Source organism: Mustela nigripes, chromosome 1, assembly GCF_022355385.1.
Source record: "Mustela nigripes isolate SB6536 chromosome 1, MUSNIG.SB6536, whole genome shotgun sequence".
NCBI lineage: Eukaryota > Metazoa > Chordata > Mammalia > Carnivora > Mustelidae > Mustela > Mustela nigripes.
The window spans coordinates 105401056-105427460 of NC_081557.1; the positions used below are offsets into that span (position 1 = coordinate 105401056).

At 47.4% G+C, this 26405-nt stretch overlaps 1 protein-coding gene across 3 annotated transcripts in view; it reads left to right on the forward strand.

Annotated features, from left to right (window-relative positions):
• Positions 1–25591, forward strand: part of TRPC6 (transient receptor potential cation channel subfamily C member 6) — a 100047-nt gene extending 74456 nt beyond the window's left edge. Inside the window, exons 4-13 of one of the 3 annotated variants that reach the window (XM_059371246.1) lie at positions 293–457; positions 6459–6675; positions 9101–9334; positions 11037–11301; positions 12694–12889; positions 13648–13851; positions 15584–15658; positions 22641–22724; positions 24045–24120; positions 24915–25591. In XM_059371246.1, the coding sequence (XP_059227229.1) occupies positions 293–457; positions 6459–6675; positions 9101–9334; positions 11037–11301; positions 12694–12889; positions 13648–13851; positions 15584–15658; positions 22641–22724; positions 24045–24120; positions 24915–25066 (1668 nt within the window). In that variant the 3' untranslated portion in view covers positions 25067–25591. Of the gene's footprint in view, positions 1–292; positions 458–6458; positions 6676–9100; positions 9335–11036; positions 11302–12693; positions 12890–13647; positions 13852–15583; positions 15659–16604; positions 16821–22640; positions 22725–24044; positions 24121–24914 lie in introns of those variants that run through there. The other 2 variants (XM_059371250.1, XM_059371257.1) reach the window with 2 other exon arrangements.
• Positions 25592–26405: the final 814 nt, after the last annotated feature.

Genomic DNA, 26405 nt, shown 5'->3' on the forward strand with positions numbered 1-26405 from the left:
TCCTTGTGCACAGCGTCGATGAATCTTTTTATAATATGAAATTTCCAAGTTTTTCCTGTGCTTCCAAAGAAAGCCCGTTAGTCATAAAGAAAGAGTTTGATAAATTGGAATCTTCAAATTGACGTAATACCTATTAGAACCTCCTGCTGCCTTGTTTGATGCCTGTTAACTGGGTGCTTCACGTTTATTCTTTCTCCAACGGTATTTTTCACAGGAGATCACAGAACGCAATACTAGAACACAGGAAAGGGGCTCCTGAACTTTTCTCTAACCACGCTGTCTCCCCTGCTAGTTTGTAGCTCATCCAAACTGTCAGCAGCAGCTTCTGTCCATCTGGTACGAGAACCTGTCCGGTCTACGGCAGCAGACGATGGCGGTGAAGTTTCTGGTGGTCCTCGCGGTGGCCGTGGGATTGCCCTTCCTGGCCCTCATCTACTGGTTTGCCCCGTGCAGCAAGGTATGTCTGCGAAGCCTGCCCGTGCGCCGTCCCTCGCAGATCTGTCCCACTGTGCAGGTCCGGGCCAGCCTCCCCTACAAGAAAATCTCATGGAAGCCACAGCTGGGCTGAAATAATATTAATGTTTTTAATATTACAAAAATAACATCTATTTGCTATAGGAGATAGAGGGGGAAAGTGATAGAAAATTAACCTGTAATCCCACCACAGCTGGATCGAGAAAGAAGACCGAGTCACTGTTGAGTGGATTTCCTTTCCATCTCCTCTGGAGGCGCGTCGGTTCATACATTGCTATTAAATTTAATGGGGTCATAGTATGCATGTGCAGCTATCTCAAATACAATCCTAAAAGATACTTTTCTTGTCTTTTATTCCTCTGCTGGCAAAGTTTGAGATGAAAGTTCTTTTTCTTGTGTTTATTTTGGTTACCATGACCAGATAAATCTTATTTTAAATAAAGAACAATCAGACAAACACTAATGTGACACTTGTGGCAGCGAAGAATATTTGTTTTAGGGACAGAATACACTCTAACGGGACAGCAAAATCCATCTGCCCAGACTTTGGTGGAAAGCCCATGTTGGAGTGGACCCCCTTTCCTGAGTGTGACAGTTCGGTCTGGAACACAGTTGCCCTGTCGTCGTGCAGGAACAGGCACAGGATTCTGTCCTGCGTTAACAACAGCCTTATTCGTGTTTTTGAAGCCACATTTCTGGAATGGCTAAGTCTCAGCTCTGAGAGTCAGACTAATAATTCCACAGCTCTGTGGCTAAGACGTCTCTCGGGCCGTCCATGTCAGTCGAATCCTCGCTGTTCTTGACATGGCGAGCTCGTTTTCAGACACCGGCAGCAGGTGGATCCAAACACCTGTGTCTCCATGGCCAGTGTGATGTCTTCTTGTTACTTAGTCACACAGTCGCTGCGTTAGCTCTCAGGGACCTTTCCAAGTGAGCTTCCTGCACAGGGGGAGTGACCAGGTTCCTTCCAGTGCCACAATGGGAACTGCTGGAAACAGATTCTTCCTGGGGGCAAAATCTGTCATTTCCCTTAAAACATAGAAGGCCCCCAAGTTGAGCTTTTATTTATTTTATTTATTTTAATTTTTCTTGATATTTTATTTATTTATTTGACAGATATCACAAGTAGGCAGAGAGGCAGGCAGAAAGAGAGGGAGGAAGCAGGCTCCCCGCAGAGAAGAGAGCCGGATGCGGGGCTTGATCCCAGGATCCTGGGATCATGACCCAAGCCGAAGGCAGAGGCTTAACCCACTGAGCCACCCAGGCGTTCCAAGTTATAAGTAAAACATAAATGATGAAAAGAAAGAGATTTACTAGAATGAGAAATCAGTAACACAGATTTTCTAGAAAGCTGTAATTTTTCTGCTCTTCCCTTTGTCATAGAGATGACAGATTTCTCTTCATCCCTTGCATTTCCCGAGGGTCCTGAGATTTGCAGCTGAACTGAGTGGGGGGCGGCGGGGGTGCCCGGAATCACCCTCATTCCCCGATGACTCTGTGGTCAGCTCAGTTGTAGTATCTTTCCGAACGGAGTGACTGTCTCCATCCACATCCTGGGGGTTCCAGCACCTGACACCTTCCGGAAGGCTGCGTGTTTGGACAAGAAACTATTGTTGTCAGTTCTTACAGTTTCTTAGATTTTGACTGAATCCTCATTAACCCGATTTCCTTTACTATTTCTTCTTCCCTGGTCATGTTTCTTCTTTGGCATCTGCTCTCCATCCTCATTTATGAGCCCTGAGGCAAATAATCAAATTAAAGGACACTGTTGAGGTGTTTTTTTTCAAACCAAAGTCTGTTTTCCTGCCCGTTATTTAGCCTTTGAAGCATGATGAACAAGTTGGTTTTCACAGTCTTCCCCTTAACAATGAACATAAACATTTACAGGTTATGGGGGAATATTTGCTTAAGCAGTATTAATGCTTTTATTTAAAATACTGTTTTAAATACTAGGGGCACCCGGGTGGCTCAGTGGGTTAAGTATCCAACTCTGGATTTCAGCTCAGGTCATGATCTTAGGGGCGTGAGTTCAAGCCCTGCACTGGGCGTGGAGCTCCTTTAGGAAAAAAAAAACATACTACTTTCAATACTAAGCAGTTTCTAGCACACCCATGAGAATCAAGCCAGATCAGCCCATAGGCTGTGCACCTTGACAGCATCCGTGTGTCCGTGTAAGGTTGGTTTTCTTTCCTCAAGTCTGATTTCTTCTTTTTTTTTTTTTATTTTTTTTTTTTTAAAGATTTTATTTATTTATTTGACAGAGAGAAATCACAAGTAGATGGAGAGGCAGGCAGAGAGAGAGAGAGGGAAGCAGGCTCTCTGCTGAGCAGAGAGCCCGATGCGGGACTCGATCCCAGGACTCTGAGATCATGACCTGAGCCGAAGGCAGCGGCTTAACCCACTGAGCCACCCAGGCGCCCAAGTCTGATTTCTTCTTGCAGAAAGTTTTTTCTTTACTTGTTTTCTTTTCCCACCATAACCCAAATAGTTTTATGCTCATTACAATAAAAAGAGGTCATGTCGTGACGTCAAGTTATTTTAGCTTAAGCTAGCGTCAACCTTTTTAAAAAATGTTTTATTTAAATGTAATTAATTAACATAGAGCTTATTATTGGTTTCAGAGGTAGAAGTCAGTGATTCATCACTTGGATACGACCCCTGGGGTCATCACACCCCACGCCCTTCTTAATACCCATCCCCCAGCCACCCCCTCCCCCACCTCTTCCCTCCCAGCAACCCTCAGTTTGTTTCCTACAATTAAGGGTCTTTTATGGTTTGTCCCCCTCTCTGATTTCATCCTATTTTATTTTCCCTCCTTTCCCTGTTTTCATCTGTTTTGTTTCTTAAATTCCACGTCTGGGTGAGACCACGTGGTATTTGTCGTCCTCTGGCTGACTTGTCCTGCTTACGGTGGGATGGGTACCATGCAGCCATCAGGAAGAGCCTTGCCATTCGCAGCGACATGGCCGGAGCTAGAGGGTATTATGCTGGGCGACAGGTCACTCAGCCATTGCTTCAGCCTTTTCTGTTGCTGTGGGCGCCTGGCAGTTAGGTGTTTCGTTGTCTGTAGATACTGGAGAAAAGTATAATATACAATATCCAAAGCCAAGTATCTCTTCCAGCAATTACCCTCAGGAAAGGGTCAGGTGTGTTAGTTACCTTCTTTACAGTTTCTTTTTTTTAGAAATCTGTTTACAGCTGAGCAGGTATAGATGACAGATTTTACTAAAATGGGTAACTCATTTCAATTCCTAAAATCCACTGAATGGTGCCAAAATCTCCCTTAGTTTAAAGAGACACACCACTCTCAATGATCTATAGTAAGAAACAGAGGGCATGGGGGAGCGGGGTGGCTCAGTTGGCTGGGCATCCGACTCTTGGTTTGCACTCAGGTTGCAATCTCAGGGTGGTGAGATCGCGCCCGTGGGGCTCAGCCGTGAGCCTGCTGGACATTCTCTCCCTCTTCTCCTCTCCCCACTTGCACTCTTTCTCTGTCTCTAATTAAACAAATCTTAAAAAGAAAGAAAAGAAATAGAGGGTTATGAACATCCAAACACACCATTTCAGTTTCCTGCCAATCAAATTCTTATTTGTTTTGTATTTGTTTGCTCTTTTTTTTGCCTCTAAACTAGCACGTTTCATAGGCAGCAAAGGTGCCTGGTTTGATTCTCCTCTCCCTTTCCTGAGTCCAACCAAGAGGGACCACACCGGCCAGAGATGCCGTTCTGCCCTGAGGGACAGGACAGTCCAGCTCCTGTCCCAGAGCCCTGTGCCCTGCGCCCCACCCCCCCACTGTGGGCAGCTTTGCTCTCAACCCCATTTTTATCCCCAACCTTTAAAGAGTTCACATTTTTACAGAAACGTAGTTCAGGACCAGAGGCAAAAGAAAATCAAACCTACCTTGTCACACATGTGTTCTCGGTCTACCCTTATGAGGCTCCGTCTGAACAGGATCTCTAAAAACACCAAAAAAATAAAAATAATAATACTCTTTGATTCAAGCTAATGAGCCTTCTTACGGAAGTATGATTTTTAGACACTTTTATGGCAGATTTTTACAAGGAACTTTGCATTGGCTCTGCCATCTGTCTAGGTGTACCTAATTCTGTGGATCCGTTGGCCTAAAGCTACCAAACCAGGTCTGGACAGACAGACAGAGATAATACTTGAACTCACACCCACCCTCACAATCTGCCTGGAGTAAGATTCTCAGTATCAAGAGAGAAGAGACTAGGGTGCCTGGTGGTTCAGTCAGTGAAGCATCTGCCTTGGGCTCAGGTCATGACCTCAGGGTCCTGGGATCGAGCCCCATGTCGGACTCCCTGCTCACGGGGAACCTGCTTCCCCCTCTGCCCCACCCCCCCGCTCATCCTCACTCACATGCTCTCTCGTGCTCTTTCTCTCAAACAAATAAATAAAATATTTTTTAAAAAAGAGAGAAGAGACTCAACTATGATGTATTTCAGCTTTAACATTTATGATTTTGGAAAACATGGACAAGTAAGGTCTGTAGGAACAGAGAACATTGCCACAGCATTTAGCTTTTTTCCCATAGGAGAAGTACTTTCTTTTCTTTCCCTCAAAGAAACTTCATTTATTTTTTAAAAAAGATTTTATTTATTTATCTGACAGAGATCACAAGTAGGCAGAGAGGCAGGCAGAGAGAGGGGGAAGTAGGCTCCCTGCTGGGTGGAGAGCCTGATGCGGGGCTCCATCCAGGGCCTGAGATCGTGACCTGAGCATAAGGCAGAGGCTTTAACCCACTGAGCCACCCAGGCGCCCCTCTGTCTACTTTAATGAAAAAAACAAGGCAATTGTTTGTAAACCACATAGAAGCATTAACTGTGAGCAGCAATGCCTGCTTTCGGATTCCAGTCCCATTGCTCAGGAGCGGTGTGACATCTCGGCCAGTTTCTGGACCTCCCATCCTCTGGTTCTTCATCGTCTACACACGTTTAGTGGCACCTGCCCTCAGACTGTGGTCATGGTGACGCGAGTGGACAGAGTCCAACACTGGGATCATACCTGGCACAGAAGCGTGCTAACCAGGTGTTGGCGGTGCTATAAACTACACACTTTTCTGTTGTAACACATTCAATTGAAAATCTGTGGCAAACCATAAGCCGTCTCCTCAGAAAACCACACATACATACTGAGTTGTTTAGCATTGGGGGGGGGTGCAGAACCCTGGAGACTCATCCCGGACCCAAATCGTCCCCCTGGCCCCAAGGATTTGTGTATTGCCCACACAGACTCATCCTGTGCTGGGACCCCAGGAGCTCCGGCTGCCTCCGTGCTTCCCACAAAGAGCCTGATTTTCACATCATTTAGGACGTTCACTCGCTGCCACTCAGCTCATGAGGGAGTGAACCTGGACCTAAAGTTCCCTTGTTGGGCTTTAAATCCAGCCTCGTTCCGGGACCTTGTTCCGAGTACCTCATGGGAGCTGCCTGCCTTAGGGGTCCTGGTGCTCAGGCTGCTTCTCCGGGCCTCCCCAGCGCCTGCCCCACAGCCTCCCCAGCGCCTGCCCGGGCCGCTGACAGCCGCCCGTGAGGACAGCAGGCAGGACAGACATGGGCCAGCACCAAGCCAATTCCGCTCCTGACCGTCACTGCTGTTCCTCGACACCCCAGACCCATGGAATGAGTCTGGTGTTCGTGAGCAGTGATGCACTATGCTCTGTCCTTGGTTGTAAAATATTCTGTCAGAGTTACGTAGTATTTTAAGAACTTAAGTATCCATTAAGAGGAAAGTGAACTCACTGAATTATAAATCCAAAACATCAGCCTACATAGATGAGGGGTGGGACCAGCATTTTCAAACAGCGTAAAGGATTTTTATCCGTTCACCGGTTCTATAAATACACACGATTGTCTTAGGAGAGCCCTGGGATGCACAGATACTGATTCTCAGGTGTATGCATGTGTGTTTGGCCAAGCGAAGGAAACAAAGCTAAGATTCTCTTTCGCTGTGCGTTGTGGCAGATGGCGAAGATTATGCGGGGACCGTTCATGAAGTTCGTGGCACATGCTGCCTCCTTCACCATCTTCCTGGGATTGCTCGTCATGAACGCGGCTGACAGATTCGAAGGCACCACACTCCGTCCCAATGAGACCAGCACGGATAACGCGAAACAGCTGTTCAGGATGAAGACCTCCTGCTTCTCGTGGATGGAGATGCTTATTATCTCCTGGGTTGTAGGTGAAGACGGGTCGTCGTCTGTGTGGGCGTGTGGCCTTGGCAGAGGCTGATCCCTTCGCACGTCAGGTGCACAGACGCACCCTGTGTGACACAGGCCACCACACACCAGGATTTCCTGTGTGTTGTCTGAGTGTGGTTATCCTGCGGTCATTACCAGGGGCACAGTCTTCTCACACACCAGAGGCTCCTTAAGTTTCCAAGAAAAACCTGGAAAAAAACAGTAGGATAGAAATCTGGCGAGGGAAGAAGTAATGCTGTTGGTATTTTGGGAGAGCTGGGACTTCGCATTTAAAAACAGCCGCATGGTTTTATGTTGAGATTTAGTAATCGGATTTATTGAACAGCTATTATGTACAGACCTGCTGGAAGCACTTTCCATACATCAGATCCCACAGTTCAGCAGTCTGTAACATGACACTGACGTCTGTGTCCTAGTGTTTGTCTGAGACCCCCCACCCGGTCACGAAGCAGAGAGAAGTCTTAGGTACTGCGCTGCTTGTTGTTGGAATCAATCGTACTTGTTAAATATAATGCAAAGGAGAAGGTATTTCAATCGGATGTTTGTGAATGAAACAATTCAGTAGTTAGGTGGCTGCTTTGTTAGGTAAGGAGGGTCCCCAGGTGACTAGAGAGTGCCTTGCAGGACGGAAGTTAACGGGGGTCAGGTCGATATGTAAATTCATCGCTGAAACCCACGTGACAACTACCTGAGGTGGTGTTAGGGGAACATGAGCATACACAGACGGGGCATCTAGGTCTGAATGAGGAGGGTGTAGGCAGGGTAGAGCAGGCCTCCCTGGACAGTACCTTCCATCTAAGACTTTGGAGATACGGCAGTGTCACCAGACTGAGTGTTGGGGGACTAAAGACATTACAAGTCCTAGAAAGGTTGCATGGGAAGCTGTGGAGCTAGGATGGCCCCTGGCACAGCTGAAAGGTCAGGTGGCCGCGCTGGAGCTCAGATGTGTGTCCCAGAGGAGCCCTCCCACCCTCACAGCCCACCCTCCCAGCGCTAGCACCCCCCAAGCCCCAGAGCGCAGGTGCATGTCTGGAGCCGTGCCCTCCCTCCCCGCGGAGCTGCGTACCTACCCCCACCCATCCCCCCGCTGGAGCGCAGGTGCCTCGAAGGTAGGGGGCGGTAGGGGGGGTGGTGAGGTGGCCCTCGTGGCTTTCAGCGCGGGGGACTTAGCGAGGTCACAGCCACCGAGAGGCGGATGAATCTGGAGGTGGGGGAGCACCGCGGCCACCTCCCCACCGAGTGGGCTGAGGGTGGGGACTCGGCCTTGTAGCAGCGGGTCTGGTGGGGGCTTCACTGCGCACAGAGGGGCCACGTGGACCGCACCTGGGATGCTGCGTGGCGGCTGTGCTCCAGGGGCGGAGATGAGGCAGGGGAAGCTGAGGAGCAGGTCCGGGTTGTGGGTGCCCTTGGAGCGCTGGTGGGGTTTTCCGGAGAAGATGTCCACGAAATACTGGGAGGCCCAGCACCACATCGCCTGAGAGGAGGAAGCAGAGCCTGATCTGTCGGGAGTTCTTTGGAGATATGACTGGCATTGACCAGATACCACTGAACTAGGACAAGTGTGACATTTCACTGAGCGTTTATGTAAAATAAGAACCGTCCCTCGGACGCGGCCTGTATGTCATCAAGCTAACTGCCCATGTGCCGGCTTTGCGTGTGTGTTGGTATACACACGGCCCCTAACAGTGCTTGGCACATAGAAATGTATGTTTAATACATTCCTGATAATTATGATTATTAAGCTTTTCGTTAAGAGTCATACATTACTTTTAGGGGCGCCTGAGTGGCTCAAAGTGTCCAGCTTAGATGTTTTTAATTTTCATTTATTTATTTATTTATTTAGATTTTTTTTTTTTAAGATTTTATTTATTTATTTGAGAGGGAGAGAGCCTGAGTGGGCTCAAGCTGGGGGAGGGGCAGAGGGAGAAGCAGACTCCCCACCAAGCAGGCAGTCAGCGTATCTCCCCTGCGGGTGCCCCCGAACATCTTTAAATACGATTATATGTGTAGAATCAACGGATTAAAGATCGTTGTTTGATGGGGCCTGGGTGGCTCCGTTGCTGACGCGCCTGACGCTGGACATCAGCTCAGGTCTTGATCTCAAGGTTGTGAGTTCACACCCGAGTTGGGCTGCATGCTGGGTGTAGGGCTACTCAAGTCGTGAAGGAGTGAAGATGGTTGTTAGAGCACTCTCGAGCTCTGTCCGCTCGTCTTCTAGCCATCCGCTGTGATGGCCGGATGGAGACCCGTGGGGACGCGGGAGGCAGGTCGGACGGGTGGCCTGTGGCCCGGTTTTGGAGGGTTTCGAATGGGAGGCTGAGACCGTTCAAACTTATTTTGTTTTATGGAAGAGCTAAGCCTGGACTGAAATTGAATTGGATCTATTTTCACCCCTTTCTAACGCAGGCATGATATGGGCCGAATGTAAAGAGATTTGGACAGAAGGCCCCAAGGAGTACTTGTTTGAGTTGTGGAACATGCTTGACTTTGGTATGTTGGCCATCTTTGCGGCATCGTTCATTGCAAGATTCATGGCATTTTGGCATGCTTCCAAAGCCCAGCGCATCATTGATGCAAATGATACTCTGAAGGACTTGACCAAAGTCACATTGGGAGACAATGTGAAATATTACAATTTGGGTGAGTTTGGAGTGCACAGTCAATGTCAGTTAATAAAAATGCACAGATTTCTGATGAAAGCGAGTCAGTTGGAGTTCGGTCACTACTCAGTTCTCACAGAGTTCCTGGCTTCTTTGGAAGTGTCTGTCTGAAGGAGCGTGCTCTCTCCTGCCTGTCGTCTTCCTCCTGGCTGGATCCCAAGAACCCTGTCGTGTTCTCTCTCGGACCAGTTGATGCTTTGCCATTGCGAATGCCTGTCTTATGTCTTTGTTTTTTTGTGTGTGTGTGTGTCTTTCCAAGACAGCACACGTGTGAGTATCCCTTCCATTTAAGGCACTAAACTATGCAGCCGCAAGGGACCGGTGGGATCCCCAGATGGCTCCTTGTAAGTCACATGGCTTTGAACTCGAGGGGAAACAAACAGAAAGCTAGGAGGCCAGATCCCAACCTCTAGTGCTGATCAAGTTCAGGGTGGACAAGCTAGTACTGAGCCCCCAGAACGAGGCCGATGCGTCCTTGGGTCTCCAGATAGCGGTGGACAGAGCAGCAGGTGTGAGATGCCTTCACAGAGGAGCGGACGAGAATCTCCGGAACAGGAGGACGGAGCTGAGCTCAGTACGCTCAGTTATCACCTCCCGGGGTAGCAGCCACAGGAAGTGTTCCCCCTCCCCCCAAGAGGAAGGGGAGACAGGGATGGAAACAGATGTGGGGGGTGCTTAGGGGAAGTCCCTCCTTGAAGAACCCTGGGGTAGGGACGATAGATCCCTTTTGAATGCTTGTTTCTAATGCCCGGTAAGAAATCAGTTAACGTTCAGCTGGCATCTCTGTGCGTTTCTTGGCTGTATCATGTGGAAATCTCTTTATCCGTATTTTCTAATGTTTATGTTAACAGTCAACACTTTTTCAATATGCAGAATTTTTAAATGTGACAGCTATCTCTTTATACATTGTACTTAAAGACTTACTATAAAACAGGAAAGTGCTTTGACTAATTTTCTCGTATCCCTTCTTGATTTCATTTCCCAGCAAATAAGCAAATATCATCCTGTTTTTCCTCTTTCTTACACATTGTTTTGCAGTTTTCTTCATAACGGTTTCATTGGGTTTAATGACCTAATATAATAATGCCAGAAAAATGAAAAAAATGAATACTAGCTATATTTTTATGGGAAAATAGAGTTATTTGAGCAACCAATAAAGATTGTTTCTAGTAGGCTGAGTACCGGCCAGTAGTTTGCAAGCCCTGGATTACATTACAGTGGGATTTTAGTTTAAAGTTAAATAATAAGCACTACCCCTTGTGTAGTGCCAAGTGTGTTCTGAACGCCAAATATATGTTGGTTTATTGAATTTTCAAATAGATGAGAGAGGAAGAATGGGAGTATCTCATTTTAAAGGTGGGAAAATGAAACTAGGAGAACTTAAAGAACCTGGACCAGTTTTATACAAAGACAGACACACACACAGGAATTTCTGCAGGTACCAAGTCCCCACCTAGTTCGAGCTCTTAACCGCGATGCTATATTTTAATGGAAAATTGCCAGCAAATCAGGAGAATCGTCTTCTTATAATTCAGAAGCTTCAATATGCTCGACCCTTAAAGATCACCTTTCCATCAGATATTTGATTGCTAATGTAAATTTGTTTCTTTAACAGAAAAGAAGTTCCCTAAGTAAACAACTTATGGAAACTCAGGATAACTCTTGTCTTTCCTCTTTCCTAGCCAGGATCAAGTGGGACCCTTCTGATCCTCAAATCATATCTGAAGGTCTTTATGCAATTGCCGTAGTTCTGAGTTTCTCAAGAATAGCTTATATTTTACCAGCCAACGAGAGCTTCGGACCTCTGCAGATCTCGCTGGGGCGAACAGTGAAGGACATCTTCAAGTTCATGGTCATCTTCATCATGGTGTTTGTGGCCTTCATGATCGGGATGTTCAACCTCTACTCGTACTACATTGGGGCAAAGCAAAACGAAGCTTTCACCACGTATGTGATCTCAGACGCACGGGTGGTGGGGACTGTAGATTAACTAAATGTTAGCTCAGCAGGGTACACAGATGTCCCTGGGGTGGTCCCTGATGTTCTGGAAGAGATCTCATCTCATTCTCTTTAGCAGAACGAGAGGATTTTTAAATAAATTGGAAGAATTCAAAAACATAGATACCTGCCTAATACGTAGTCATATTAGCAAGTGTTGTTAGCCCCAGTTACTCTGGTAAATACCTCGCTCACGTCATTTTATGATCTGCTTCACAACAAGAAGAAATGGCAGCTCAGACAAGTTAGTAACTCTCTGAACGTTGCAGAGCCGTGAGCCTGCAGAAAAGCTGGGACCTGAGCGCTTGTCCCGGTCTCCAGCCCCAGTGCATGGACCCTGCGCTCTGACTGGTCAGAGACGCCTGGGGACTGGGAAGACGGCCACCTTCCTCACCCACCTTATCACTGAGGAGATCTAGCTTGTCGGTAGTGATGGGAGTACTTTTTTTTTTTTAAGATTTTATTTATTTATTTGACAGAAAGAGCACAAGTAGCAGAGAGGCAGGCAGAGAGAGAGGAGAAGCAGGCACCCCGCTGAGCAGAAAGCCTGATACGGGGCTTGATCCCAGGATCCTGAGATCATGACCTGAGCTGAAGGCAGAGGCTTAATTGACTGAGCCACCCAGGCACCCTGTGACGGGGGTTTTGACTTAGATTTACCATGGCCGCAAGTGTGTTTTCCTAAAGCACGCTTACAGTCGATTACTGAGGTGTTAGGTCGTCCGTGTTGCAGTGAGAAGCGCTGACTGAAACAGAGTCCAGTGTTAGTCGTAGTCTTCTCAAGTCCAGTTTACCAGAGAATGAAAGCAGCTCGGCTAAGCCGAGGGGCTTCACCGTGGCCAATAGTTACACATAAAGTGTTGACATTCCTACCCAAGACTCGTCAGTGATGTCGGTAATAGTGTCTTTGTTTATACTGTCATATTTTCCTTAAGTCATAAACACTATTATTACCTATTTATTGGACATGAGCAGAAGTATCGATAAGCAGGAAATGTAATAGGACTCCAACAAATTGTATTATATTTATCAAATAATACATTTACCGCTTCCATTGCCAAGGCTACGGGTTGCTTCAGTGTTGCTCTCTGTGGTTATGAGGTTATGTTAATAGCATTTTTAAGTGCTTAGTATATGCCAGGTTTGGAGCTGAGAGCTTCATTCCTGCAGCCCTGTGGGAAATGAAAGTTACTCTACCCATTGCACAGAAAGCAAGTTCAGAAAAGGAGAGAATTTTCTCATGAATATCTGCAGATTTACAAAGATGCTACATCCACTCACTCTTACTATGGGATTACCGTCATTCCCACACTGTCCTGCTTTCTCTCCTTATTTCCCCAGAGTGGAGGAGAGCTTTAAGACCCTGTTCTGGGCTATCTTTGGACTTTCTGAAGTGAAGTCGGTGGTCATCAACTACAATCACAAGTTTATTGAAAACATCGGTTATGTTCTCTATGGAGTCTATAATGTCACGATGGTCATTGTTTTGCTCAATATGCTCATTGCAATGATCAACAGTTCATTCCAGGAAATTGAGGTATAATTTCTGCACATCTGTACGCTCTGCGACTACATGTTTTGACTTATTTCAGGTGTTGCCTCAGCAATGGTCATGAAAGCACGTGCTCCTTTTCATTTTTTCTTGCCTGTTTTATGTACTTGTCTGGCCAGTAAGCTAGAAAATTTTAACTCTGAATGGAGAAATGTGTGATTCATTATTTAAAAAAAAAACAAAACACCTTAGAAATACTATGTCAGCTTGAATTTATATTTTATTTAAAAAAATTATTGCTTACATTATATGTTTATAAAAAATAAATTATTTTTAAAAATTATTGCTTACAAACACCGCTAGTCTCCAAATCTTTTTTATAGTAATGTTCAAAATTGACCTCTTCCTGGATTTAGAGTGACAGAATAAATTTTGATTCTAGAAATTTTGGTCAAATCTGTGATCTCCTGCAGAATAAATTCATCAAATTTATGAGCTACTGCAGAACAGAAGAGTGAATGATTTTTCATGGCTTCTTTTAGAATATAGAATAATACATTTATATCTTTCAGGGTACTTATAAACACATGCACATTTTTAGATCCTTTGTTCTGTAAGTGTGGTAAAATTTCAGACAGGTTTTGGAAAGAGTGTCTGAGTAGAACGTTAGCCTTGAAGACAAGTCTTGGACTGGTCTTTGGGGTTTGGGAGCATCTGCAGGCATTGAGCTCCAGGCTGTTAGAAGAATCTGGGTAATTCTGTTTATGCCTCTTATAGCTGAGCTGTCGTGTGTGTTTGTGTAGGACGATGCTGATGTGGAATGGAAGTTTGCAAGGGCCAAACTTTGGTTTTCCTACTTTGAGGAGGGAAGAACTCTACCTGTTCCTTTCAACCTGGTGCCAAGTCCAAAGTCTCTGTTTTATCTCTTACTAAGACTTAAAAAATGGATTTCTGAGATGTTCCAGGGCCGTAAGAAAGGTTTCCAGGAGGATGCGGAGATGAACAAGGTAATTTGACTTGATCATTTAAAATTACATTTTTAAATGCAGTGATCATTCAAACCGCTGTATTCCATTCCTTTAAAATGAAGTGGTCCATGAGGGCACGTCCGGTCATTCCCCAACTGGCATGGTCCTTTGGCTTGTGTCTGTTCAGCAGGAGCTCATTTCCTACTTACAAGAATGTAGGGGAAATTCGTGAAATGTAACCGTAATAATGAGTTGTCTGTGGTGTGCGCCGTGGCTCTGACCTCAGCCCTACCTCACCTTCAGTTCTCATAGGATGGGGAAGCGGCAGCTGCCCATTTCGACCTGGGGGGATCTGACAGACTCTTAGCTTCTACACTGAAATCCAGAGACCACCTGCTCGCATGCAATATGGGAGACTAGGCTTGGCACTGAGTGGTTCAAAGAGAGAAAGACCACAGGGTAGTCGTTGGAACAGCCATCCTGTGGGGCAGTGCGATCTCAAGAAGCCGTGAAAGACATACAGTGCGTAGAAGTGTTTTGGGCACAGGCAGGATGTTGTATGGACGTGTGTATGGGGTGGGGACAGTTGTCTACACCCAGGAGGAGCACTGAAAGAGAGATTTGTTCAGAGGAGAAGGGCCTGCTTGGGGACAGGTTTGCCTAAGGGGTAGTAGGATGGGGAATGGAAGGAACTGGCTGTTCCATCCCCAGAAGGAGGACTGAAGGGGAACAAGGTAAAGGTCTTTGGGTCTTCCGAAAGGTCTCCCATTTTGACTAGGCTGTATACCTGGTCAAATATTTTCTTTTTTGTTGTTTGTTTGGTTTTTGTCTCTTCAAAAACAGGAAGAGAGGCAATGGGCAAATTTGCAAATAGTTCAGTTTTAGTTCTATCTAAAAACAAACTTGTCCTAACAAGATCTATCCAACAGAGGGGGCTGCCTTGTGAGGTAGTGAGTTCCCCGTCATTGCAAGCAATGCTGCAAGGAAATGCTGGGTGACCACTATTAGGAGTTTTTAGATCTTCCTACAGTGAGTGGGCAGTTGAGCCAAATGATTGAGAAAAGAGAAACATTCTAATTTCTTCTCTGTTTTGCTACTCACCTCTTGGGGCTCTCAAGTAAACAGTAGGCTCTCTGAGCTTCAGTTTCTCCATCTGTCCTATGGGAATTCATATCCACATCATAAAGATAAAATCAAATAAATATATGAAAGGGCTTTGAGGATTTTAAAGCCATGTTTAAGAGTACTTATTATTATACTATTGTGAAACTTTTGGAAGACTACCCCATTTACTGTATTCTTCCAGCGTCGAATGTCTAGAACCCAGTGAGCCGGTGGAAGGAACTTCTCTCACTTTACTTTTAAGTGTGGCCTTTACAGGTGTAATTAGAACTGCAGCCTGAGGCGCTGGAGGCTCGGTCAGTTGGGTGTCTGACTCTTGCTTGAGATTCTTTCCCTCTCTCTCCCCCTATAAATGTATAAATCTTAAAAAAAAAAAAAAAAAAGAAAAGAAAAAGAAAAAGAACTGCAGCCCGCGCGAACCTGTTGTGCAGGTGAAGTCTCCAAGAGCTCACCATCGAGAAGAGCCCACGAGGAGCGCGCTTCTCTTGTTTCTCTTCCTGAACTTTGCTGTAGAATTAGACCGGGTGGCTTTTAAAATATGGAATAAAGAATGTAGTTGGTTTTGTAATTCTCAGTGTAGAATTTGCAGTTGTATTCATTTTACTATCTATTCTTAGTTTCATTACTTTTTTCTGTCTGTTTTTGAAAGAGGAATGAAGAAAAGAAATTTGGGATTTTGGGAAGTCACGAAGACCTTTCAAAATTACCACTGGACAAAAAACAGGTAAGATCACATTGGAAAATACAAAGTCCTGCATCGCAGGCTTATGTTTTCAGAGAAAAGGACCCATGTTTAGAAGCAGTTTCAAGAAACAGGTAGCAGTCATGAAAGAAGTTAACTATTTTAATTATGCCTCCAAGAACCTGTTACCGAGAGCCGAACGTGGTTGGGGTGTATTTAAGGCAGACATTAGACGTAGACTTCCGGTACTTGCAGGCAGTGAAATACAGCAGCAGTGACGGAAGGGAGGCAGACGGAGAGGGTGGAGGACCTCACTGGGGACCGAGGGGGACACGAGGGTCCCGCAGCAGCGCAGGTGTCCAGGGTGTACCTGTCGTGGCTGGTCAGGGAATTCAGGGCCTGCGGTCCTCCGTGTGGCTGGTGAGGAGCAGGGCGCCTGCCGGGGCATGCGCTCTAATGTGGCTCAGATCCCAACCGTGAGTACACAGGCTTCCTCCTTCTGGCGTGTGTGTAGTAGGGCACACGCACGCCTGTCCCTGAGGGGCATTGCCGACGATGTCATTGGGAGAAGGGTAGGGTACATAGTGAATGGCAGCAGACGGCTGCGTGTCCCTTCCCCTCCAGACCCCTCAGGCCTAGGGGCTGTGGGGCTGGTCCGGTGGAGGCTGCGTGGTTCTCCGGGGCTTGCTGTAGTCCCGCGAGGGTGACAGCTTCGTGTGTCCACATCATGGAGCAGACCGGGCCACAGCTCCCCTGTCCCCGCTCAGGAGGGTGCCACGGGCCACCCCCTGGGGACAAATGCCCAGAACCAAGGTCATTGCTTTGTTTTCAAGCTAAGTCCGTGACCTCCCCTGACAAGGCAGGGGCGCTGGAAGTATCGATCTGGCTTCTGTCTAAATACTGGAAGATTGGGACCTCCCCTCACCCCCGCCCCACACAGTAGCTCCTGGTGCTTCCCCGAGCCTCAGTTTCCCCATCTGTCAACCAGGGAGGCCATGGCTGAATGCATCACACCGGCCTGTTGGGAGGAGTCGGCGATGCTTTGTGGAGAGCAGACCCACTTGTGCTGAGCGCTGACACCTCCGTGTGAACAGGTCATCGCACAAACACGGGCAACGTCAAGGGAATCACAACGCCCGTTTTCCTTTATGACAGAAACTATAGTATCTCGGAAATCAAATAACTATTTCTTTGTAATCTCTCCAAAAATGTAGGAAATTAAAATTTATTTTAATCATTTTAATCATCTAAAAATGCACTTTATATCATTTTGTAAAAAGATTTATTTATTTGGGAGAGAGAGAGAGCATGTACATGGGCGTGGGGTGGGTGTGGGAAGAGGGAGAGAGAGAGAGAATCCAAGCAGATCCCAGGCTGAGCACGGAGCCAGACACAGGGCTCAATCCCACAACCCGAGCCCTGGGATTGATCACAACCGAGCCAAAACCAAGAGTTGGACACCCAACCGACTGAGCCACCCAGGAGCCCCGGATTTTATATCTTTTCAAGAAGGATTGGATCACCTCACACTTTCCAATAGCACCTATTTTAATCCTGGATGAGAATAAACTCAGAGCCATACTGAGCCTGTGGTATCTGATCCTAAGTGTGAATCAGCAAAGTGTCAGTTCTCATTCAGCTTCACCATCCAGAGTCCCTTGTGCAATTGTGGAGATGGGCTGCTCATCCCTTCTTTCAAATAGTGTGATCGGCAGACAGCCCCAGTGCCTTCCCACAGGGGCCACACTCTCGGTCCCAGGCATTTGTAGCAGGTGCAGGGCCGTCCTGGGGCCCTGGTCGTGCGCAGCACCGTGTTGGCTTGGCTGCTCTTCTCAGTCTTCTTGCCCTCCGCCCTTCCACAGGTGAGCTAATAAGCCTCAGGTTTCGGAAGCTTTTTCTGCCTCTCCTGCCCCTCCTCCCCGTGCTCTCTCGGAGGCGGTATTCCGGATCCATGCCATCCTTCTAACTTGGTCTTGGCGTTTGATTCCTAGAGGCCTGAAGTAACACAACTATGTACTTTACTTTCCCTGGGCGTGTAAGCTTGCGATGAACAGAAATTGGGGCACACCTCCTTTTGCTTGATACGTTAACTGTACTCCTGGGGGAGCGGTTTTTACAGCAGCCATTTGTGTTTCTAACTGTTTTTGCCTGTTGATGCTGAGATGGATCGCTGGGACAGGCTTGGCCCTGATAGGTACTAAGCAAAACTCTCGAGGTTCATTCTTCCTTACTCAGTGTGTGCGGCTTTGCTTTCTTTCCCACTAAAGTCTACATCTAGAACAGTCAGGCTTCCATTCCACTTGGACCTTCTCTCTGACTCCTTGAGGATTAAAGAGGTCAGGCTGCACCAGCACTGTCTTTGCAGCCGTGCAGATGCTCCACGGAATCAGTAGGAAGAGCCACGTGACAACACTGCATCTTTGCTGAGGGCAGCTCTGGAGGCACTGAGTGGGGGGTCCTTGCGAGCATTAGGGTCTCAGATTCAGTCTGGAAGGGTAGCGTAGTTAAGGTCAGTTCTCTGCCGTTCAGCATGCCTTGCATAAAGCGAAAGTGCCAAATTACTTCCCGAACAAGGGCTCTCTGCAAGCTCCAGGAAAGATCTCGCTCAGCTGGTCGGTGTGAGTGTGGCTCGCATGCCTGACGTGGTGGACCGATGCAGGGCACAGACGCTGCTGCGTCTTCCGTCCGCTTGGCTCTGGGTTGCATGAGATGTGGGCCTTGTTTGTTCGTTATATATCCAGGAACTGTGTCCTTGGGCTTTTCATTAGGTCAGAGTGTGTCTTGTCCATCATCGGATGAAATAATTATGTGACACAGTGGTTCTGGTTCTTTGCTGTCCCTGGGCAGCGTTTCCCATTGACTTTATATAAATTCCCAATCCTCTTCTCTGCGTACATTGATCTAAAATCTCTGGCAGTGAAGCTTGGAAGTGGATATTCTGACAAGACCTTAGCATATTCTAGCACTCATCTGGGTTGGGAATCACAGAACATTTCATCCTGAGTGAGGGACACGTCTGTGGGCAGCAGTGGTCCGCAGACCATCCCCAGAAGAGATCGACTAGATTAACATGCAACATGAAACAGTCCTGAGTCCACATATTGGACACAAGATGGTTCTCCTGTATGACAGAGACGATGTGTATTCTCATAGAGCGCGGACTACATACCAGGTTCTGAATTCTACACACCCTTTTTCTTTAATGACCTCAGGGAGGGAGGGTTTATGATTTCCTTAATTATGCTAATTCTGCATTAGCAAGGTGAAGTTATAGGGCTAAAGGGACTGGCCCAGAGTCTCGTTTCAGACCAACAACAGAGGCAGGGTTTGAAGTCAGATCAGCCGACCCCAGTGTGGAGAAAGCACCGACCGCGGTGCTGTGTCCTTTCTGTGCCCCTGCTGATGGCACAGCGTGTCCAAACCGTCTGGGCTCCTCACTGGCCCCAGGCCGGAGACTAAATGCTAACATCAAGCTAGTTACTGGGAGATGAGTGAGAGGAAGCCCGAGGAGGGCAGGAATGTGGTATAAAAGCGAGGGAGTGTGCGTGTGTCCTGGGAGCAGGGCTTCCACCCACGAGCTCTCCGTCCCCACTCCTGCTGCGTCATTCCTGTGAGGACTGGCTGCAGACACCCAGATCCCTGAGGGTTCTGACCATTCCCGTGGCCTCAGGAGCCCGCGGAGTTGGCACCTGTCCTGGGTCTGTGCACACCGGCATGCAGTACCGCGTCTCGCCAGCAGGGGAATCGCGGCTCCCCCACACCTCCAGGGCGTCTCTCCGGGGCTCGATTTCTTTCCTAGAATTGTTGAACGCGTGTTTATTCAACAGCACTCTGTATTAGACACTGACTAGAATCTCCTGTCGTATTTGCGTCCAGTTTCATATTTCAGGTTTAGAGAAGAGCTGGTGCATAAAGCGATCCACATGCATCTGTAACTGTTCAGTGGTAGACCTCTGAACGACACTGGGGGCTCCCAGCCGGGGTGGTCTGACGCCCTGCGACCAGCGCCTCAGGGTGCATTTGTAATCGCTGGGGACGCTGTGGCTGTCGTAGCCAGGGAGGGGAGCTGTTCCTGGCATCTAGTAGGTAGAGTCTGGGGACACCACTCAGAGTTCTACAGGGCACAGCAAACCCCGCAATAAAGAATTATACAGCCCAGAGGGTCAGAAAGGTTGCAGGTGGGATGGTCTGGACTTGGCCGGTGGGGTGCATGCTCTGGGGCGGGGTGGGGGTTGCTGTGTGTTGTGCCGGGGCCGCGTGAATGTGACGTGCCTGTGGTTATGGACACGTCAGCATCTTTGCTCTGGATCGTCCATAATCATGCACGTACTCCGAGGACAGAAGACCACCTTCTGGCCTTGCCGGCCCGGTTACCTCTTACAGCAACCCGTGTAGGGCCCCTGCCTCCTGCCCTCCATTCCTTCTTCATGTTTCCAATGTGTCCTTATGTGTAGCTGAGTGGGCCGTCCTGGTGTGTGAACCTGCATTGTACATGTCTTGTACAGCAAAGGGTCCGGAAAGCCGGTGAACCCGTCGGGGACCCAGGAGCTCTTTTTCCTTCACTTCACCAGCCAGTGGTCTGAGCCCTTGTCCTCTGCCGGGCAGTGCCGGCTCTAGGGACCCTGGGATGGTGTAGACAAAAATCCCTCCTTCCATTAGAGCCGAGCAGGCTGTGCACAAGCCAGTGAGTGAAGCAGCTCAGGAGCTCTTTCTCGGGGTGGGCGGGAAGAGCCTCTCTGAGGAGCTTATGTTTGAAGCTAAAATTCAAAGCGTGGGGCAGCACAAACCAGCCGGCCGGGCAAAGGGGGTTTCAGGAACTGGGAACAGCAAACACCCAGGGCCTCGGTGATGGTAACACAAAGTAAATATCCCTGCCACCACCCTGTTCCCCCAGCCCGACCAGAGAAAAGATGATCTCCACAGGCCTGCAGTACTGTGAGCTGCAGGCACTGGGGATGGTGGGCATATTGAGTATGAAGGTCCATACGTTGATCTTCAGAAAAACCCCGAAGAAACATGATTTTTCACTTTCCTATTTCCGCAAACACCTTTTGGTTGTACGAGTGGGCTCCAATGAAAGGGGGAATGATTTGTAATCATAAAGCTGTGTGTTCATGAACAGATTGTAAATAAATAAATTGGAGGCATCGTGCGCAAAGACGGCCCCGTCTGGATCCTGTTCCTCTAGGAACCTGTCCTCATCCTCACGACCGGGGGGGGGGGGGGGGGGGGGGTGGGAAGTGGGCTTGAATCTAGTCATCACATCTTGTGATGATGCCCTGACAACGTAAGTCATAGTGAAGGCCAGAAGAGTTGTATCATTGTAAAAATAAAAATAAAGGAGCAACTACATTTAAAAAAATAAAATTAGGGGCGCCTGGGTGGCCCAGTGGGTTGAGCCACTGCCTTCGGCTCAGTTCATGATCTCAGGGTCCTGGGATCGAGTCCTGCATTAGTCTCTCTGCTCAGCAGGGAACCTGCTTCCCGCTCTCTTTCTGCCTGCCTCTCTGCCTACTTGTGATCTCCCTGTCAAATAAATAAATAGAATCTTTTAATAAATAAATAAAATATTTTTAAAGTAAAATATTAAAAATGAAAACATTACTAAAAATAGAATTGAAGTTTGCATTCATTTCACAAATTCCTCAACCAGTAGGACTTGGAGGAACAGGGGTGTCCCCTGGACCATTCCCTTCCTTGTCAGAGCAAGTGCAGAAAGTTCCAGAATGTCTCCTGCCAGTCCACAGCAGCCTGCGACAGAGCCAGAGTTCACTCTTCAGCTTTGTGCCCAGAGCGCTCTCAGAGAACACATGCTGCCTCTGTTTGCTTAATTTGGCCAATGGTATAATTTTATCCTCATGTTTTATAAAGTAAAAGAATAGGGATGTTTTGCTGACACTTTTGGGGAGGTTGTAAGAGAAGCACGAACAGCTCCGTGAAGAGGCGTGCTGTCCACAGAGTGTTTTCAGAATCGCATATTGCGTTTTCCAATTGTTGTAACCCGGCTAGATCATAACCATTTTGTTCTTCATGGATGCCCAGAGTCTATCCCAGGACCTACATGCAGACACTCAGTGCGCACTTGTTCCGTGGGTGGATGTGTGCTGGAGTTCGCTGTGGCCGCGTAAGGCAACTTAGTTATGTAGTGCAACTCAGAGGTCGTTGGGAACGTCAATCATGGCTGTCTTGGAAGATGGTCTTGGAGTTTCTTGTCTCCTGGAAAACAGTTGTGCACCCGGAAACAAACAAAAAAAGCAATTTGGGGGACACCTGGGTGGCTCAGTTTGTTAAGCAGCTGCCTTCGGCTCAGGTCATGATCCCAGTGTCATGGGATCAATCCCGCATCGGGCTCCTTGCTCGGCAGGTAGCCTGCTTCTCCCCTGCCTCTGCCTGCCATTCTGTCTGCCTGTGCTCGCTTTCTCTCCCTCTCTCTCTCTCTGATAAATAAATAAAATCTTAAAAAAAAAAAAAGCAATTTGGATCTGCTGTGTTTTGCTCAATTCCCCTACGTATTTCTTTTTAAAACCAGTTTTTCTTTTTAGAAAATGCCCCGAAGAGTTTCTTTAATCAGTCTCTTCGTGTGGTAATATGGCCCGTCAAGACCTTTATTACAGATTCCTTTAGATCTTTGTTATTTATCTGTTGAAGCAAAAGGATTTTTTTTGAAAAGGACTGCCACAGGCGATACAATGCAGATCCTCAAGTTCAAATTCAAATTCATTAGTTATGTCTTGGCACCTGAACAAAGTCTTAGCCTGGTGTTAGCCCGGGACGCCCATCCTGCCCACTGCGGGTGTGGGTGCTCTGCTGGTTTGTGCTGGTCTGATGCTCCCTGACCCGTGGGCTCCAGAGGTCACTGCCATGACTTTCCCTCCTGGTCTCTCCTCTGTCAGAGACGTGCCTGTCTCAGAAGACAGACTGTCAAGCCAAATAAATGACAATGTACATATGTAATGAATATAATAAATGCCATCACATCTATTTAAAAGAATAAGAGGAATTTCTTATTCTTTTCAAATTGCAGCTTGGGCATAGTAAGCAATCGAGTGTGCAGAGCTCGGAAGATTTCCAGCTGAACAGCTTCAGCGGCCCTCCCAGGCAGTATCAGGTAAGCAAGATGGTTTGTTAAAGAAAGAAGGCTAGTCGTTTGTAATATTTGAAATCCCAAGCTACGGGATTCTTTACGTGAAAATGACCTATTAGGTTGTTTTTCTCAATATCAAAATAATGCATGAATTTAACGCATACGCACCGGGTGCTGGAGACATGTGAGTAAGTAACCCGGACTAGGCCTTGGCTTGCAGAGCTCTGAGCCTGCGTGTCCACTGCGGACGGTCTGCTCCCACGAAACAGAAGAGAGTGCGACGGAACTCAGACCCCACCACTGACTCTGGGGCGCTACTGCCTTTTGGTGATTTTCTGCCGGGTGACTTAAATGATTTATATGTATGTGCATAATTTTATGTATACTTCAGTATTATTTACGTGTACATGTAACATTATGTAAATGAGTGAATACTTAATGAACAACAGTTTTTCACTTAACAAAACATATTAATTTTAGTGGATTTAAAAAAAAGTGGTACTACTATGAACATTCTTGTCTATGCACCTAATTATATCCTTAGAATAAGTTTTTCTCTTTTAAGATTTTATTTAGTTGAGAGATAGAGAGAGAGATCATGAGCAGGGGGAGGGGCAGAGGGAGAGGAGGAAGCAGCGTCCCACTGAGCTGGGAGCCCGATGCTGGACTCGATCCTAGGACACCGGGATCAGGACCCGCGCCGAAGGCAGATGCCCAACCGACAGAACCCTGCTAGAATGAGTTTTTGGAAGTGTATTTTACTGTCCAGCATTTAATGTGGGGTTTAGAGAGTAAGATTTGCCTTAACCACATGTCCGCCCGGGTCTCGTGTGCCCGGCCCTGAGCCTGGTCCTCTTCCTGAGCCGTGTAGCCTACATGCAATGTCCTCAAGAAGCTTGTTACGGTGAAACTAGCCATTCATGGATTACCAGCAAGTACAAATTCTGTTTCTCGGTAAGGGAGGTCAAAAAACGTAAACAAGCATGCGTTGGCTTCATCTCTGGTTCCCACATGCAACATGAACCGCACCTTGAGCCTCTCCCGCGGAACGGCTGTGTGTTTCTGTGACGCTTTGCAACCGAAGCACGAGGAGCCCCGCGCAGGAGCGGGTGTGCTGGGAAGCTCTTGTTTCCTCAAGAAGTGACCAGAGTCGTTCCCTCTGGGGACGTGGCCTTTGCTCTGGTGATCTGGTGACAGCGTGTGTTCTCTGCCAGACAGATCACCCGAGCCTTCGTTAGCCATCCCTTCTGAAGTCCTTAGGAAGGACAGACTCAGACACGTCTTCCAAGTGAGAGACGTGGCACAAACAGGAAACTGAGGTGGATTTCTCCTCTCTTGGTCTAGAAAATTATGAAGAGGCTCATTAAAAGATACGTGCTACAAGCCCAGGTCGATAAGGAGAGTGACGAAGTGAACGAAGGTGAGTGGAACGGGGACCAGCGGTGGTGCAGGGTGGAGGCTGAGCCACAGGGGGCCGCAGGGAAGGGCTGGGCGGGGGCGGGGGGGGGCTCCGGGGGAGGGAGGATGGCTCCCCCGGATCATCTGTGCACGGACTACAGGGGCGTGGGCTCGTTCTCCGCAGTTAGGGCAGATGGCCCTTGCTGCGTGAGTAAGTCCTGCTTCTGGGGGTGCTGGGAGGGAGGAGGAAGGGGTTGGGAAAAGCAGAAGGCTGTTGACCCCAACTCCTGCCAACACCTGCCACCAATGCCTCCTTTTTATTTTAGGACATTTGTTACAATTCTTTCTCTATCGTCTCTTTTTGTTTAATTTTTTTTTCAGTGTAACAGAATTCATTGTTTCTGCACCACACCCAGTGCTCCATGCAATCCGTGCCCTCTCCAATACCCACCACCTGGTCCCCCGACCTCCCACCCCCCACCCCTTCAAAATCCTCAGATAGTTTCTCAGAATCCACAGTCTCTCATGGTTCGTCTCCTGCTCTGATTTCCCTCAGCTCGCTTCTCCTCTCCATCTCCCCCTGTCCTCTATGTTACTCCTTATGCTCCACAAGTAAGTGAAACCGTATGATAGTCTTTTCATTCACCAAAAGCTTAGGTGAGAAAACAGAAACCTGCCCCATTAGGAAGTTTTTCTCTCTGAAAAGGTTCCGATGACAGATGTCTGTGGAAGGACTGCTTTCCGTCTCCCCCAGTAACCCTCGTTCCTTCGCCTCTGCAATTACCATTAACCCACTGTCGTTTTTGTTTTTCAAAGGGGAACTGAAGGAAATTAAGCAGGACATCTCAAGCCTCCGCTATGAACTCCTTGAAGAAAAGACTCAGAATTCAGAAGACCTAGCAGAACTTATTAGAAAACTTGAGGAGAAATTATCAATGGAACCAAATCAAGAGGAAAGCAATAGATAATGGAAAGTCATCCTTTAAAAATTATATTTATTTGTCCTCTTGAAGCCATATTATTTTCCAATTTATTTTTTTAAGTGCCAGTGTGAACACCTTTTAAACAAGAAAATGTCCAAAGATAACTTGGATCATCCAATTATCCAAAACCCCAATATTTAATATTTTTGGTGATTGAATTTCATTGTTCAGGCTGAAGTTTGCAGATTATGATGAAAACTGTGCCCAGTGCTTGATGCTTGTTTATATTAACTGCTTTCTGGGGTATAACTATTGTGATGATGTGATTCTGTGTTGTGTCTGCTTGGGGACACTTCCCGTACAGCATTTCTCCTGAAGGTGGTTTCAGGTAACTTTTTGCCTGCTTTATGGGTCCCCTGATGGTAACTTCCAGCCCTGAAACCTGAGGAAGGATATCTGTGGGTATTTGGAGAATGCTGTTGAATCGTCTACTCTGCTTGTCCCCCACAGAATGTGACTGGTAATATCTGTGCAAAATGCGATTAAATCTTTCCTGAGCTTTTGGATTCATCTCACTGGAAATGTTACACTTAACAGTGAAAAAGTGCTTCCTCTACTGAGCCCTGGGAACATGGTTTAGTATGTGTGTGTGTGTGTGCGTGTGTGTGCGCGCGCCAATGTGTGTGCGTGCCAGTGTGCATGTGTGTATGTGCCAGTGTGCGTGTCCCTGTGTGCATGTGTGTACGTGTGCCAGTGTGTACGTGTGTGCACACACGTGTGTGCATGTGTGGGCACGTGCTTGTGCCTGTGTGCGCACGCACTAGTGCATATGAAATCCTTGTCCCATTTTCTTTTGCATCAAATACAGACCCTTGGAACCTCTTTGTCTTAGGTTTCTTACTGTGATGGAAAGATTTTGGCCCCGTAAGCACCCTTTATTAGAGACATAGCAAAGTCACAGATGACTGCAGTGATTCGGCCCAGTGATAGCAGAGTCCGGTGCCATTTCTGAGGTTATTTGCAGGGGGATTCCCACCTTTGGCCTCGGGTATAAAGGGAAAAAAGTATTGAGGGAACTTGTCAGTACTTCCCTGTCGCTCTCAGTGCATTCCTGTCCTGCCGAAGTACACCACACGGGAAACTGCATTGGTGGGTTCGTTCTTACCGAAGACTGGAGGCGACATCTACAACAGTGGAAAGACAAATGAACGTTCCAACTCGCCAACATTTAAAGGATGCTGGGCATTAATGGGAAGTGTTGCTTTAGAATCGGTAAAGGAGGCTTTGAATGCAAATTTTTAGCTTCATTCTGGAGAGAAAATGGTCGCAAAAGTCTATTAACCCCAACTTTGGCTTAATTTAAATCAGAAAAGCTTTATGTAAC